The sequence below is a fragment of the Lissotriton vulgaris genome, unplaced genomic scaffold, assembly GCF_964263255.1.
Source record: "Lissotriton vulgaris unplaced genomic scaffold, aLisVul1.2 SCAFFOLD_2343, whole genome shotgun sequence".
Classification (NCBI taxonomy): domain Eukaryota; kingdom Metazoa; phylum Chordata; class Amphibia; order Caudata; family Salamandridae; genus Lissotriton; species Lissotriton vulgaris.
The window spans coordinates 353,430-370,463 of record NW_028252330.1 but is presented as its reverse complement, the minus strand read 5'-3'; the positions used below and the strand labels follow the sequence as shown (position 1 = coordinate 370,463).

The window sequence follows — 17,034 nt, the reverse complement described above, 5'->3', positions numbered from 1 at the left end:
CAAATCAGCCTCCCGGATCTTCAGGCAGGGAAAAGGTAACTTACTAAAAAGTACATTTCATTACTATTTATTGAAAATCCAACTTCAAAACTGAATTGGATTTTTAATAACTACTAAAAAAATAGTTTGATTATTTGTGTAGCTGAGCTCATTTTCTGGATACAGTATTAGTATTTAACATTGCCTCCCAGTGTTTCTCTATTGGCCAGCCAGCCTTCCTACAGTTAAAATAGATTTTGGGTGCTAGTCGCTGAAATTATGTTAATATTACATTCCTAAATATTCCTACTTTTTAAAGGTGTATGAACCCTGCCAACATCGTTGTTTTTCCACTGCTACAGTCAGACTGCAATGGTAGACCTAGATTTATGAAGTGCCATTATTTGAGCCCTTTCTTTGATTGCTTATTTTTCAAACCAGTAGTGAATTTGAGAGTGTATGTACTTAGTACTACAATAACTTCAAGGTTTTTATTTTGCTTCTCCTTAATGTAGCTCTCTGACCGTTAACAGTTGTTGACGTTTAATCTTCCTCGTTGATGAGTAACTTGTTCCAAATGCTTCTTCTGGCGCAATCTGTTCTTCATTGGTAAAAACCAGCATCAGTGGGATTCTATTTGACTCATTCAAAAGCATCCTGCCATCCTTAACATAAGCTGTGTTTAGTGAGGCTTTCTATGTCAGAAAAGGTTCCGGGTTTCCACAACCGTTTCAGCACCATGTAAAAGTTATTCAATATGCCACTTCGATAGATTTCGACATCTAGGTAATTTTATTTTGAAAGTTTTATATAGCGCGAACAAGATCTTTGCAGATATCAGAGCGCTTTACAGACAAAGGAAGAGCGTGTGAGTAAATAACAAATGGGGTGGGGAAGGTACATGTGGGAACATAGTAAACCAAATACATCAATAATGAAACAAATACAAATAATTGACAGCGTAAACACTTAGACAGGTCAGTAACACGAGTCATACAAAAATGCAGAAAAGAACAATAGATCTGAATTGTACAACGTCTGTAATATCATCCTCAGTAATAATTCAAGTGTATTTAGCCATGAGGATAGCTTTTACTTCTTTCTTAAAAGTATGGTAGAGGAGATGAGCCTGATGTCAGGGGGGAGTGAGTTCCAGATCCTGGGTGCCATTCCTGAGAAGGAGCGTTTATACGTTTTTTCCTTGCGGAATCTTTGGGGCTTTAGCAAGAGATTGTTTGTACCTCTGGTGTTTCTAGAGCCTCCGGAAATCGTCAGCTTCTGGGCGAGATATCCGGGTGATCTCAGGTGGACCGCCTTGTGCGTGATGCAGGCGATTTTCAGATGTATTCTGGCTTCAAAAGGCAGCCAGTTCAGGGCTCTCAGGTCAGGGGAAATGTGTGAGTGCTTTTTTGATCCGGTGATGAGTCTCGCTGTGGCGTTTAGAGAAGCTCTTATGGGTGCCGTGGTAGTTAGGGGGAGACCGCAGAGGGCGATGCTGCCGTAATCTATTCGGGGGATGACTAGAGCTTGTACCGCAGTTTGGAAATCTTTGGCTGGAAGGAAGGGTTTGAGTTTCCTTAGGGTATTGATCTGGTAGTTCGCCCCCTTAGTTGCTTTGTTGATGTGTTCCTGCATGTTGAGGTTGGTGTCAAGTGTTATGCCTAGAGATTTTGCTGAGTCTACGATAGTGGGGTGAACATTGAGTGCGGTTAGGTGTTTAAGCCAGGTTTGTGTGGTAGTGATCTTCGCAGGGGGTGAGATCAAGAGGAACTCTGTTTTAAGAGCATTGAGTTTGAGATGATTAGCGGCCAACCATGATTGGGTGCTTCTGATCGTTGAGTTCAAGAGCATAATGTCTTTGGGTGATTGTACTTTGAGATAAAGTTGGGTGTCATCGGCGTACATGTGGAATTGAATATTGGATGCCTGTAGCAAGGTGGTGAGAGGTTCCATAACTAGGTTAAACAAAGTTGGGGATAGGAAGGATCCTTGTGGGACGCCTGGCGATACCGGTATTGGAGAAGACATCAAGTTGTTACTCTTGAATTTCTGCGTTCTGTTGTGTAAAAAGGACGTAAACCACTTGAGCACAGTTCCAGATATACCCATTCTTGTGTTTAAGAGCTCGAGTAAGTTCTCATGTTTGACGGTGTCGAATGCAGAAGAGAGATCCAGAAGGATAAGGAGGCAGGTATCGTTTTGGTCCAAGATTTGGAGGGCATCGTCAATTATGTGAATCATAGCAGTTTCTGTACTGTGGTCCGCTCTGAAGCCTGATTGATGGGGGTTGAGTAGATCAAACTGATTAATGTGTCTAGTCAATTGAGTTTGTGCGCATTTTTCCAGCAATTTGGCAAGAGTCGGAATATTGGTAATGGGACGGTAATTATTTAGATCAGAGGGGTCGGCTGTAGGTTTCTTTAGTAGCGGTGTGACTTGTCCAACTTTGAGGGAGTCAGGGATGGTCCCTTGTTGAAGTGAGCTGTTGATAATTTTAGTCCAGAGTGGGAGGAGCGACGGGGTAAGGTCTTTGACAGCGTTGGCAGGAAGGGGGTCTGAGAGGTGGTTGGCTGGTTTCACGGTGCTGAGTAGTCTACCAATTTCTTCTTCTGAGTAGGTGGCAAAGGATGACCATGTAGCATTGTTTTTAGGTTCAGTGGGTGCTGTGCAGAGGGGTTTGTGGCAGAGACTTACGTCAATGAGGAGATCGTTCTTTATGTTGTCGGTTTTTTGGATAAAGAAAGAAGCGAAGTCTTCACAGGAGGGTGCTTCGCCAAGAGTGCTGAGTGGTTGGGGTTGTTCCTTGGATTGTGTTCTGATTAGCTCAAAAAGCTTTCTCGGACGATTTTTGGCTTGGTCGAGCTGGCGGCTGAAGAAATCTGATTTTGAGCGTTTTATTTTCCTGAAGTAGGCATTTCTCTTTTTCTTCAGCGTTTTTAAGTGCAGTGCGGAGGGGGCTGATCTCCAAGTGCGCTCTGCCATTCGCATGGCCCGTCTATCGTCATTGAGACTCCCGTCGTACGAAGGATTGGACATCTTTGTGGATGCTCTTTTTAGCTGCATAGGTGCAGCCTCGTTAACTATGGAGGTCATCGCGTTGAGGTAGTGATCCGTCAAGGATTGGACATCCGTAACGCCAGTGGGAGGAAGTAATATATTGCAGCTGTTGGGGGGTAGAGAGTTTGGGTTGAGTTTTTTCAGGTCCCTTTTCCAGACTTTGGGCTTGATGGATTGAGCCGGGTTAAATTTAACTTTTTCGTTGATGAAGAACGTGACAATGTGATGATCTGACCAGTCACAGGGTTGGATAGATTCGAGTTGGATAGAGTCCTCTTTGGAGATGATAAGGTCGATGATGGAGCCTTTCTCGTGAGTCGGACTGTTGCATATTTGGGTGAGGTCAAGGGCGTCGAGGAAGTTTTTAAGGCTATTTACCACTGCGTCATTCTGATCGTTCCAGTGAAGGTTGAAGTCACCAAGGTATATTTGTGTGTGTTGTCGCCCTGAATTGGTTGTGATCAAATCCATGATTTGTTGCGAGAAGGCAAAGTTGTCTCCAGGGGGGTGGTAGATGCCGTGTAGAGAGCACATCGGTTTTCCCTCACTGATAATATCTAGGCAAATGTATTCACAGGAGGTTGGGGAGGGTAGGGAGGGAGAGGTTACTTTCAAGACAGAGAGGTTACTCCTGTGTATACATGCGATTCCCCCACCTTTTTGACCAACCCTGTCTAGTCTGGTGATGTGGTAGTTGGGGGGAACCAGTATGTCCAGTATGGGTGTAGAGGATTCAGTTAGCCAGGTTTCAGTCATGATGATTAGGTCAAGGTCCAGTGATGAGATGAGATCAGCGATTGCAGAGGAGTGCCTAGAGGCCGACCTGCAGTTGAGGAGGGTGCATTTGAGACTGGGTGTGTCGAGGGAGGAAGGGGGTTCTAGAGAAAGGGGGACTTTTCTCAGGTTACTAAGGATAGACATTCTGTTGTTTTGCGTGGGGGGTCTAAGGGGATTTGGAAGAATCGTTGGAATGGCGCGGAGTGTGGAGGGTGTGTTGTTAAGGGGAGCTGGGTCGTAGGAGCGGAGGAGGGTAACTGTGTCGAGGTCCGATAGTGTGTTGCAGGAGCGATGGGGACGGTTTTCCCGATTGCGAACAGGGATTGAGGTCCAGTGCGGGGGGCGTTGAGTGCACGAGTCAGCCGACCAGGTGGAGGTCCTGTTGGGAAGGGTGGTGCTGGTGTAGGCGGGTGCGGGGTGTCTGGGATGTGTGCAGAGTAGTTGTTTGATGATGTGCATGTCTTGTTTGAGCTTGAGGAGGGTGGTGGGTGAGGAGTGTCTGGAATGCGTGCCGAGTAGTTGTTTGATGATGTGAATGTCCTCTTTGAGCTGGAGGAGGGAGGCCATAACGTAGTCTAGTGTGGGATTAGTGTTGGTAGTGGGTATTGGAAGGTCGTGGTAGGATGACATAGTATGGGGGAGGGTATTGGTGGTAGTTGGAGAGTGCATGGTGGAGGATGGGCGTGAATAAGTGGTGATGGGGGCGCATGTAGGGTATTGGGGGGTGAGAACGGGAGGGGAAGTGTGATTGTATGTTCTTTTTTGTGAAGTCGGAGTTGAAGTGATAGAGGCGTGCTCGGTGTGGTTGGTTAATGGGTGGAAGTGGGGGCTGAGAGTAGGGGGGAATAAGGGGTAGGGTTTGTCTGTATGCGTGTCGGTCTGGTGCTGAACGTGGTTGGGCGGATTGTGGGTGGGAGCTGTGATGTCATGGGTGAGAAGAATGGGAATGTGGGCTGGTGAAAGGGGGGAGGGGGTAAGGTTGGTGTGTGTGGGTGACATAACTGTGTCTGTGATTGAGGGGTGTGGGGTAATAACCGTAGGTGGGTGTATGACTAAGGTGCCGGTGGTAGGGGAGAGGCGTGCGTTCTTTTGGGGCTGAGGTAGGTTAGAGGCGTTGTTGTTGGGGGCTGTGTTGTCAGGAGATAGAGGAATGTTTACTGCACCATTGACCGGTGAGTGGTAGGTGTCTGCAAAGGGTACTTCAGGGTGGGACCTCAGTAAGTTGTGTTTAAAACGTTTAGCTGCTTTTTTGGTGAGTGCGGGTGGGTAGTTGATTCTGTATGTGTGCTTGCCGATGAGCTCCATGTTGGGGTGATGGGGTAGGTAGGTGTGGGAGGGTGCCCAGTAATCGCCGGTTGCATGGACTGAAAGTACCACTAGTGGGCAGCCAAAGTGTATGCTGTAGTAGTCAATGCAAACAGGGGTAAGATCTGTAGTGGGTGCGGGTTGCACAGATGTAGGGTGTACAATAATGATATACGGGAGCAGAGTACAATCACATGCACTAATAACCCATTGCTTATAACAACAGTGGCATTAATGAGCAGCCAGAGTGTATGAGGTAGTAGTTGGTGCAAAAAGGTATGGACACTTGGAATGGGAGCAGGTTATATAACTGTAGCAGGTCAATAAAAGCAATTATTCGGTGCATTACAGTGAAGTCGTAGTGGGTAACAAACATGTACAGCATAAAATATAGTTATAATACTGATGATGTGCTGGACTGAAATACTGATGCAGATAGTAAAACGCCTGAATCAAAAGTGACAAAAGTGAGAAGTCAAAAATGGGTGTTTCAGAATAAATGAGGTGCATGAAACAGTAGCAAGATAGAGTTGCAACAAAGTTATATGCTATATAACAATAGTGCGAAGTCAAAAATAAGTGAGGTATATGAATCAGTAGTAACATACAATTGCAACCAAAAAATAAATGAGGTATATTAATCAGTAGTAACATACATTTGCAACCAAAAAATTATATGTGACCTATAGTGACAATGGCAAGTATCTAAATTGAATTGGGTGACACATTCAGTATATCTTTATATACAAAGATTCACCTCCTTGCATTTTCATTCATGTAGGCAGAGCTCAATGATCCCTTCGTTTTTAAAATCGCACCAATCCATTACTATGATGTAGTGCGGTTTTAATTAGTGCTCTGTGACTCGTTGCTGGGTGAAATCCTGTGGGTCAGGCAAGGCCCACCCACTTTGCATCAATATATTAAAGCTCACACTTCTTGCCTATAGCCTTTCCTACTGGTTCTTCAGGGGAGTGTAGTGTAATCAGTGCAAATTGTTTTCCTTGCCTACCAAGTTAATGTAAGTTACCATATTGCATGCTACTTTTTAGTCCATGGTTTGGTGGTGATGTTTCTGTTGTACATCCACTAGACTTAATCAGCAATAAAATGCACCGGCCTGTATTTGCCACTCATTGGCGTAAATGAGGGCAAATAAACAAAAATAAAACTTGTGTATCCTAAAGCCTCTCAAAAGAAATGGTGATTAGCTGTGTAATTCATTTATACACCTTTTTGCTTTAATATTTATAATGTTTTTGCTGTTTTTTTAATAGAGAACTGAAGGATAACCTTGGCAGTGATGATCCAGAGGGAGACATACCAGTATTGCTGCAGGCGATCCTGGCGAGGAACCCAAATGTTTTCAGGGAAAAAAGTATGCAGAACAGATTTGGGGTACAAGGCGGTGAGGATATGTTTCAGTGAATTAATATGAAGTGTAAAGCAAAATAGTGCCACATAACTTTTAAAGTTACTGTTGTGCAAGATGGCGTTGTCCCCTGGGTAATGTGCAAAAGTTAAATACCGGTTTTGGGATTGAGAATTACCATGTTATTTATTTTTTACTTTCATTTGTTGCTTGCACAATTGGCATTTCAGGTTACTTGTTTTAGTGATTGAGCCTAGTTTGCCTATAACTGGAATAAAAACATTAAACACATTAGAGACTAGGCTGGAAGAAAGGGTAAGCAAACATTTTACAAATGGTTTAAATAAAGGCATCTGTCATGTGTAACTGACCACTTGGCTTGTTGAATTAAGAGCTTTGATTATTGGTACCTTAAGATTCTCTTCCGTTTATCTTTTCCAATTCTTTGCTTTGACAGTTGTGATAAGAATCTGCTCTTCCAGTGTGACATGGACATAGCTTGCGTGGTCAGTAAGACTTGGCAGTCAAATACTGAATCCTTAGCATTACATTGGCATCAAACTCTTATCAAGTCATTTTAAAATGCAGCAAGAACTTTAAGGACAAGTTTAAGACCGCATCCAGAAATACTAATTTAGGACCAATATCATGGTTACTAGGAAGGGAAGCAAAAAAAATGGACTTCTTGTTCTCCTCTTCTCGCTGCATGCTTCCACATAGACTGATCTCTCTTCTAGAGAGATCAATGTATTGACAGGAACTTCATGGTAGCCCATAACTGTTCTTGATTTAGACCTCTGAAGATAACATCCACTTCGGTGTTCTTGTAGTCTACAAGAAACCCCCAATCCCCAAAACCTACTAGACTTTTTCCTCCTTGTTATCTTACACTGCCTTCATTTGAAGCACTTCTGTTTTTGAAACGTAATGAATTTAGAGTAGCCTTAGCAGAACACCAACACTTGCATACTTGCATATGCACGCATATGGTATTTCTTTAGCGCTAACCTAGCCAAAAGGCAGCAGAGCATTGTGCTCTTTCTTCTGTAAAGGGAAAGCAGTACACACAATGCCACAGAACTATTAGGAAAAAGATGGTATTCGTAAAGCGCAGTGTACCCGAAGGTATCAAGGCGCTGGGCAGACAGAAGCAAAGAGAGAAGCGCTATCAGCTGAGTAAGAAGAGAATAGCCATGTTTTCAGACGTTTTCTGAAGACAGTCTGCATTGGCAATGAAAGGGGGCAACTAATTCCAGAGCTTGGTGGCGGCTACAGTGGAGCGGCCACCCCGTCTGGACCTGCCAAATCTAGGCCATACCAGTTTTTTCTGTGTGGATGATCTCAAGGTCCTCCCGGGAGTGTACCATTAAAACATGGGTAAGATATTAAATACTTGCCTGCAATTACTAATGCCTCCACCACCATTTCTGATATATTGCAAAACCAGATATTAAATCGAGAAATTCTGCCTTATTCACACCACACGTCGGACACGCATTGGGCTGGCTTGGGCTGGCTTGTGTCTACCAATGAGTGAAGTATATTTGGCGTAAACTTGAAATGAAGCAACTTGTTTTTGAAATTTAAAGACACTCATGGTTTGCAATCAATTCCATTGTTGATCTTGTGTCCATAAGCTAAATCCTATTACGCATCTTGTTCAGGACCCTTGACTTATGTACTTCAGTCTCCATCACCACCATGTACATGTTGGATACAAGGTGTCTCTGTGCTATGTGGATATGTGACCGATCAATTTAGATTCTTCAGGAAAGGGCTAGAATTTCTTTTGATCAAATTACATCGATGGAAATTAAATCTAATTATTTGGGACGGTGCCCCCCTCCTTTTTAACTGATCTAAGTCAAGAACTCTCTACCTTCATGAAGATCGCCTAAATGGTTGATCTGACGCTTCACCTTCTATAATGAGGTTCCTTGAAAAAAATGACCAAGTTCCTGAATTTTCCAGTTTGGAAGAGAGAAAAGAAAAAAAAAGGGGGGGGTTCTCCTGTGTACTCAATCAGCCTCATCCACACAGTTAATGTCTTGGAAATGGGATGAATCTCACCGCAAGGGGCTTGGTATGTAATGAGCAGTAGCTTTTTTAACAGGAGGAGATTGTTCATTGCGCACTCATACTGAAGTGGGGAAGATTAGATTCTGGGGTACTCCAGAAATCTTCATATTATGGTTGTACAATCAAGTAGTTTCGACGAGGTGAGAACTGCAGACTCTCTCGCTGTGTTTTTTTTTTTTTTTAAATCTGTTTATTAGCATAGTTTTGTGAGCAGTAATAGCATACAACGTCATGCATATAGTCTCAGTGTAAGTTCCGCAGGTACATGTATGCGGTTGCTCCAAGCATATATAGAAACATAGTGAATTCGATTTTTCATTTTGTCGATGTATTGGAACAAACTAACAAAACCCCTTCACAACCGGTCCCACCCTCCACCCCTACGAAATCCCACCCGACACTCTCTTAGTATGCACATAATTGAAACATCGACATGTGGGTCACACTCACTGTAATGATACAAAGCGCAAGGCCAACACACAGGTAAGATGGGGTAATGTGAGCGATGGTTCGGGGCTGCCCGTCCCCATCGTAGTGCACCGTAGGCAGTGGTGGTCGTGCATGGGAGAGTGAGTCGGGGCACGGTAATACCCCAAACAGCTATTCACTAGCATCCTCATCACCGTCGTCATTGCCAGCCTCAAAGACCCCCAATGTGTCAAACCATTCCAGTGAAATCGGCGTTTTCCGGAGGCCCCTACTCTCCTCCCTTTGTAGTGCTACGCCCTCAGCTTTCCCCCAGCGCACTACCTCCGCCCGCCACATATCTGGGTTGGGTGGTCTCGATGATTTCCATCTCATCGTGATGGCACGCTTCGCCAGCAACAAGGCCAGATCAGAGAAACGCGCCGCCACGGTTCTGGAGCAGGTCGATGGTCCCAGCCCTAGAAGTGTAGTTTCCAGTGTAGGTATTCGGGGCAGTGTACCCGCTTTCGCGAGTGAGTCATGGACAGTGCTCCAGAAATACCCTAGTTTGGGGCACTGCCACAGCATATGTACTAGTGATGCGTCATCCGCATCGCATCGGGGGCAGTTATGTCTGGTCGCAGGGAACATCACATGTAGTCGGTGTGGTGTCAGGTAGGCTCTATGTAATATCATCAGTTGGATGAACTTGTACTTGGGGTTCCTAGCTACCTTCTTGGGGAACTGAAGTATGCGCTCCCATTCCTTGTCTCGCAGCGGTCTTCCAATTTCTACCTCCCATGTCGCTCGTAATGGTGATAGCGTGAGTGCCCTCCCCGACTTAATGCTAGAAGTGAGCCACTTGGTCAGGTGGCCGCCCGTTCCCATGAGGTAGAGCATCGTAATAAGAGGGTTCGCAGTAGGCTCCCGCCCGTCAGGCGACCATTTGCATGAAATGTAGTGTCGGAGTCCGGCGTGTAGGAGAAAGGAGCCGCCGGGGACGCCCTGTGAAGTCCTGAAGTCTTCGAAAGACAGTAGGTGTCCCTCTGCAAATAGGTCACCCACGTGTGTCACGCCTGCGTCATGCCAGGAATCCAGTAGGGTCGCCGTGAGCGTGCCCGAACCCAGTGGTATGCCCAATAGTGGAATCGTGGGGGCATATGGAGTCCCGAGGGACGTGTACTTCAGTGCCTTCCGCCAGTATGTGATCGCCAGCTTGAGAAGTGGCGGGCGGTTCTGGGAAGGTCCGAGCCAGGAAGGAGCAAGGTGTGCACTCTCCCTTTAGTACGGTCATCCTCTGTTAAATTAATCTTGTGAAGATTACGGCCCGCCACCCAGTAAGCTAGCCATTGCAGCTGACATGCATAATTATAAGCCCTGAGGTCCGGTAAGCCCATGCCTCCAGAGTCGGAGGGGAGTTGCATCTTGGCCAGACCTATGCGCCTACGGCCATGTCCCCACACAAGTTCGGTTAGCAGCGAGTCGAGGGTCTTAAATGTCGCCGCTGGGATCAGGAACGGCAAGTTGGTGAAGTAGTAGATAAGCCGGGGGAGCATTACCATCTTGGAGATCGCCACCCTTCCGGGTATTGAGAGCGGCAATGTAGACCAAAACTGAATCTGTGATTTCAGCGCCCGAATGGCCTTCCCTAGGTTGCCGTCTATCATCATGCTCGCCTCTCTGTATATTTGGATCCCCAGGTATCGGAAGGTAACGTCAGCCATCTGGAATGCATGAGGGGCAAAAGGCAGGGGAGCCGACCCCTCTGTGGCTGCAAAGGTGAACCCGTAGGACTTAGACTCGCTTATGGTGAGGCCTGAGATCTCTCTGAAATCCTCAAACCCGAGAAATCGGGCTTAAATCACCTCTCAGGTTACGGAGGTACAATATGATATCATCCGCGTAGGCAGATACAACATGGTCCGTGCCATGGCGTCGTATGCCATAGCGGGGGGCCATCAACCTGAGCCTACAGAGTAAGGGTTCAAGGGCAAGGACAAAGAGGAGAGGGGAGAGCGGGCAGCCCTGCCTGGTGCCTCTGGCAATGGCCATAGGACCCGAGATTTGATTGGAGGTGCGCACTCTGGCCGTGGGGCTGGTGTATAGTAATCTGATCCAAGCGAGGAATTCGGGTGGTATCCCGAATTTTAACAGGGTGGCGAACATATAGTCCCACCTCAGGGAATCAAAAGCTTGTTTTAAGTCTAAAGAAATGCACCCTTCGGGGCCTGCTTCCATATTGTCTCCGAGCATGAGCTGAGCCAAGCGCCTAAGATTCATGGCCGTATTGCGGCCCGTTACAAAACCGCATTGGTCCGGGTGGACCAGCTGAGGCACGTATTGCACAAGCCTTGACGCCAGTACCTTGCTCAGTATTTTAGAATCAGTATTGAGAAGGGACAGGGGCCGGTAGTCGGCCAGCTGCAGTCCATCTTTGGCCGGTTTCAAGAGGGATGTGATCAGGGCCTGCATGGATGACTGCGGTAGGGAGGTTGTACGTAAGGCTGCCAGATAAACAGTATGTAACCGTGGGGCCAGAAGGTCTATATACGTGGCGTAGAACTCCGTTGGCAGGCCATCCGTTCCAGGGGCCTTGCTCTTTGGAAGGGCTCTTATCGCCTGTCTGATTTCCGCCACTGAAATAGTACGCTTCAAGTCTTTATTCTGAGCGGCAGTAAGTTGTGGGAGGGCCAGACCCTCCATGAAGGCCGCAATTGCGGGCTCTGCTAGGGGCTGTGGGGGACTATACAATGTGGTGTAGTAGTCCTTAAACGCCGTGTTGATCCCTATTTGGGTGGTAGCTGAGCGGCCATATTGGTCGAACACCCTCAGAATGGGTTGGCTAATCGGGGAATCCCGCAGGAGGCGGGCGAGTAGGGGTCCGGCTCGGTCAGCCAGCGTATGCTGCCTGTTCGTGTATTCCCTGTAGTCTATAATTCGCAATTCTTACAGGAGCTCCGCATGTCTAATATGTGCCTCTTGCAGTGGCGTGAAGGGAACATTGGTGCCCGCTGCCTCATTCTCCAGGGATGCAAGTGAGCCCTCCACCTCTTTCAGTTCACTGATCACCTCCCGTCTCCTTCCCACCCTAAGAGCCATTGCAGCCCCCCTTAGACAGACCTTGAAAGCGTCCCACTCTACCTGCCGGGAGCTGGCCGTGTGTGCATTCGTGGAGAAGTAGGTATCTATAGTGTCGGACAGGGAGGAACGGAAGACCGAGTCCTCGAGGAGATCAGGCGACAGCCGCCAAGTCGGAATGGGAGCCAGTGTTCTACCCCACTGCCATGTAATCTCCACGGGGTTGTGGTCTGACAGCGTTTTCCCCATGTGCTGGGCCTGGACAATCTGTGTTGTGAGGGAACGGGAGCAGAAGACATGATCAATTCTGGTGTGAAGCCGGTGGGGAGGGGAGAAAAAGGTGTATTCCCTATCTAGAGGGTATATGCTGCGCCACACATCTGCCATATCCCAGCCCTCGGCCCAACTTGCAAGCGCATCAGCCTGTTTTCTGCTCTCGGTTGTCTGTAAGGGGGGGTGTGATCTATCCAACATAACATCAAGCACAGCATTGAAATCACCCCCGATGATCCATTGATGGTCAGCCCAATCTGCAAGCACCCCGTTTACATTGGACAAAAATTCCGATTGATTCGTGTTAGGTGAGTACACACAGCCAATGACTACCGCCTCCCCATCCAACAGACCCCGTATGAACACATAGCGACCCTCTTGATCAATACGTTGCTCTAACAGCTGAAAGGGAAGAGAGCCACGAAGCCAAATTGCCGCCCCCCTAGAGAATGCAGAGTATGAGGTCGCAAAGAGCTGCCCTCTCCATTTCTTGCGCAGCTTCACCGCTTCGGCAGCGTTCAAATGTGTCTCTTGCAGGCAAGCAATCTGGGTCCCCCTTCTGTTGAGCTGTGCAAGGATTCTATGGCGTTTATGCACAGATCCCATGCACAGCACATTCCAGGTGCACAATTGATAGTTATTAAGGGGTCCCATCTCCAACTGTGCGGCTCAACAATGTGATACAACTGGGTGACCCCACATGTCCTGCTGTGCTAAAAGGTGAGTGTCTCGCAAACAAGTAACCCCTGAACAAAAAGGTCCCTGAGCCAGCGTACCCAGGAGCCAAACCATGGTGCCCAACGTGGGCACAAGTCTGTCAAGTTCTTGTGCATACCGGGGGTGGTAGGCCTCCGTCAATCGGCCCTGAACTGTCTGAGTGGGCCCGCTGCACAGTGGGCGTGAAATCGGGGTAGACCGATATAGTCTTGTCCTCAAAGCGTATTGGCGCCTCCTCTCTTGCTGCACGCAGGACAGTGTCACGGTCCCTGAAGTGGAGGAGACGAGCGATCAGGGGGCGAGGGGGCGCCCCAGGCTGCGGGGGCCGCGATGGCATCCTATGGGCCCTTTCCACACTGTAGAGGGCGGTGAGGTCTCTCCGGCCCACCAGCTTCCTTAGCCAATCCTCGACAAATTGCGTGGGATCCTTCCCCTCGCTTCGCTCCGGAATACCAAGGATGCGGACGTTGTTGCGGCGGGCCCGTCCTTCCGCGTCGTCCACTCTGTCCCACAGTTGTTTCAGCTGCTTCTCCACGTTTTCTAATTTCGTGGAATGTTCCGTCTGCTGCGGTATCAGGTCGTCCAGCGCTATTTTCTGCTCTGCCACTCGATCCGCCAACTTGTTGTGGTCAGCCTTAAGTAGGGATAGGCCAGTCGCCATACTGTCTATGCGCGATTCTAGTGCTTCGCGCGTCGCGCGTATTTCATTCAGGATCAGATCCTGCTTGGCGTCCTGCGAGCCCTTGCCGGTCGGCGGGAAGATGTCCATGTTGGAGGAGGCCAGTGGGTCCTCAGAGCCCGTAGACTGCGCGTCTGCTCGGGTGCCCTGGTCCTGTGGTTTGCCCCTGTTTCTGCCCATGGTTCGTGTTAGCAGGATGGCGTTGTAGTGGACACAGCAGCCCGCCGCCGTCCCTCCGAGTGGTCTGCAGTAGGCGTGGAAGGGCCAATGTCCCCTGAGCAGGGGCGGATGTAGTGAAGACCCCTGGGCTGGTAGGGGTAGCGCGGACTATCTTGGTGAGGTAGCGCTGCAAGGTGGGTCGGTGCGCCACTGGTGTCCCCGTCTGTAGGAATACTCCCAGGACCGCCGATGCGGTGAGGGGGGAGAGGCGATGAGATCCAGGCCACCACAGAGTGAGTGTGCCGTGGCAGGCGTGAGCGTGGAAAAAGGCTGCAGCGTTGTAAATAGGCGCTAAAGCGCGTGGCGCACTACCCCACTCCAGACTCCGGCACCTGTGGTCCGCGTGTCTGTAATGCGTTCCGCTTTGCGGCGGCTCTGTGGGCAGCAAGGCGAGATTACCAGGCCCCGGGTTCTACACCAGGTCCCAACGTGGTGTCAAAATGGCGCCAAGATATTGGTAGGGACCGGCTGTCCCGCGATATGGCGCTGGCAATCCGAGCAGAGTGAAGTGTAGCCGGACCCTCGGCGCTTAGAAAGGATTGCACACGCTGTCCGCCCTATCGTACCCTTCCTCCGCTGGCGGGACGCCGGAGTCCCCTGAACTTCGTGGGCTGGCGGGGGGACGGCGCTGGAGCGGTCTCGCGTCCCAAAAGTGCTGCGTGGCGTTGTGGCTGATCAGTGGCAGTGCGGCCAAGCAGGGGAGGTAATGGGGCCACAGTGGTGGCGGGGACTCCGTACCTCAATCCGCGAGTCCAACGTGAAGAATGTAGAAAGTCCGGTCCCGGGTCCCGATCGGACCGCGAAGGAGGTAGGGGGTATGCCGGCCAGGCCGATCACGCTAGGCCGGGGCTCCGTCACAATCCGCAGGCCGCAACAGACACTGTCGTCAGGGTTTACCTAAGGAGCGGTCCGAGGGGGGGTACGTTGCACCGCTTGCCCCCGGAGGCAATATGTGTAGAGATCCAGTGGGTCGTAGGCAGGGGAGTACAGGATAATCAGCGTATTGTTCAGGGCATAGGACGGAGCTAGCTAGCTACACGTCCACCATCAACGGCTCCAGGCCACGCCCCCCGACTCTCTCGCTGTGTAAGGCAAATATGAACCCTCATAGCTCACGTCCAGGGATTTTCTTGCTCATCAGTATTGGGTTTTGTTTTGGAATACGTATAGCAGTTTAGGCAACGCTACCATTTTGTTGAGGGAGACATGCCATATTATGGAAAAAGGGCGTTAATCCAATTACTGATTCTTGATTCCTTTTTCAACAAAAACACATGTTCTTGACAGACAATATTTGAGTCACCGTACACAACCTTTTAGGAGATTCTCTCAATAGAGAGCCATCCACAACCTGATGCATCTCAGGAGTAAGTGGGAAAACTCCTGTTTCTGCATAACCCAGGGTATGTGCCAAAGGAAGTGATTTCTGCCTTTCTAGGAGGCAGATTGACAGGTGAAGGTTTTGCAAATAGGAGAATGTTATCAGCATATAAACTACCTGCTTGTTTACATATAATCCTGATACCCTAATCTGTGTGCTGTGCACTCGAAATATCTGGCAGGCAAACTGCTCTACCACAAGGGTGAAGAGAAGGACAGATTTTGGAAACCCCTGCCTATTACACTTGCCCAGGAAGAGGCTATCTAAAGGAACCCAGCTGATGAGAAACCCCAGCTTCTGGTTCAGCATATAGTAGACTAACTAATGAGGAGAAATAGTTCCCAACCTCAGCACCTCAAACGGAAAGACCACCCAACAGGGTTGAATGCCTTCTCTTCATCTAAGACAGCCACTACAGCCTGTATCTGTGGGTCTTTATTGTGATGAAAGGCTAAATGACTTCTCAGATTGTCTGGACCAGGTTTGTATAAAACCCACTTCACTTCTCTTCCAGGGGATCCTCCTCAATAGTCATAAGCATTAGAATATTCCCGCCCATGCGCGGGACCCCGGAAACAATATATTATATGTGCCCCACATAATATATCTATATATCTATATATCTATATATCTATATATCTATATATCTATATATCTATATATCTATATATCTATAGATATATAGATATATAGATATATAGATATATAGATATATAGATATATAGATATATAGATATATAGATATATAGATATATAGATATATAGATATATAGATATATAATCTATATATACATATTACATCACTCATGTCATGAGTGATGTAATATGTGATGTCATCAAAGTAGTGCGCTATATAAATGCCAATACATTTACATTTACATCAGCAGCGCATTACACGCGCAAGTTATAGTGAGTCCAACTAACTATAACGTGGGAATTTCAATGGTTTTATGTCAGTAAAATTTCCAGCTAACTATAACTGGTGTGAAACCTATGTTTTTTTCAGTGAATATATATATATATAATAGCAGCTCCCACAACACCAGCCTGCCGCACTCTCGAGCGGGTGCTCGCGTAATGGGGGTGTACCCGTCAATAATTCTCAGCTCATAACATCCAACAGGTTCTCACCCTGTTAAGGGATCGCAGCACTCATGGGGGTGGTTTACAACAAGATTTTATTAGTAAACCTCACAGCATAGCAAAGACTCGTTTCGGCATTGGCCTTCGTCAATTTGTCATACAAAGGCGTCCATTATTGTTTTATAGTCACTGCATGCAAGCATTTCATGGTAATCGACAAGGGACACAAGCACAACCACTACAGGTACCGCCATCTTGTAACCTGTAAATACCTCAAGATATATGTTGTGGAAGTTGACAAACATTACAAGTTTTTAAAGTTCATCCATATATAAGTGAACCACAATGAAATGATTAGCTTGGATCTTGACCTGGATGGGCATTACCCACATAGGTGTCCTAATTGCCTGTACCGTATTTTCCGGCGTATAAGACGACTTTTTAACCCCTTAAAATGTTTTCAAAAGTCAGGGGTCGTCTTATACGCCGGATAGCAAAGTTTTACGAGTGGAAGCAACGCTCCACCGACTTTGAATTTGAAGCAAAGATTAAGTAGAACCAAGTCAGCACCCACGAACCTCCGTATGCGATTTTATATAGCGCGGACTTTACCCGAAGGTGTCTGCGCGC

The 17,034-nt window shown here is 47.7% G+C and overlaps 1 protein-coding gene across 1 annotated transcript in view; it reads left to right on the top strand.

Moving 5' to 3' along the window:
* Nucleotides 1-17,034, top strand: part of LOC147662588 (nipped-B-like protein) — a 309,633-nt gene that overhangs the window by 22,552 nt on the left and 270,047 nt on the right. Inside the window, exon 2 of the mRNA XM_086951061.1 lies at nt 6,396-6,496. Within this exon, the coding sequence (XP_086807187.1) occupies nt 6,396-6,496 (101 nt within the window). The remainder of the gene's footprint in view (nt 1-6,395; nt 6,497-17,034) is intronic.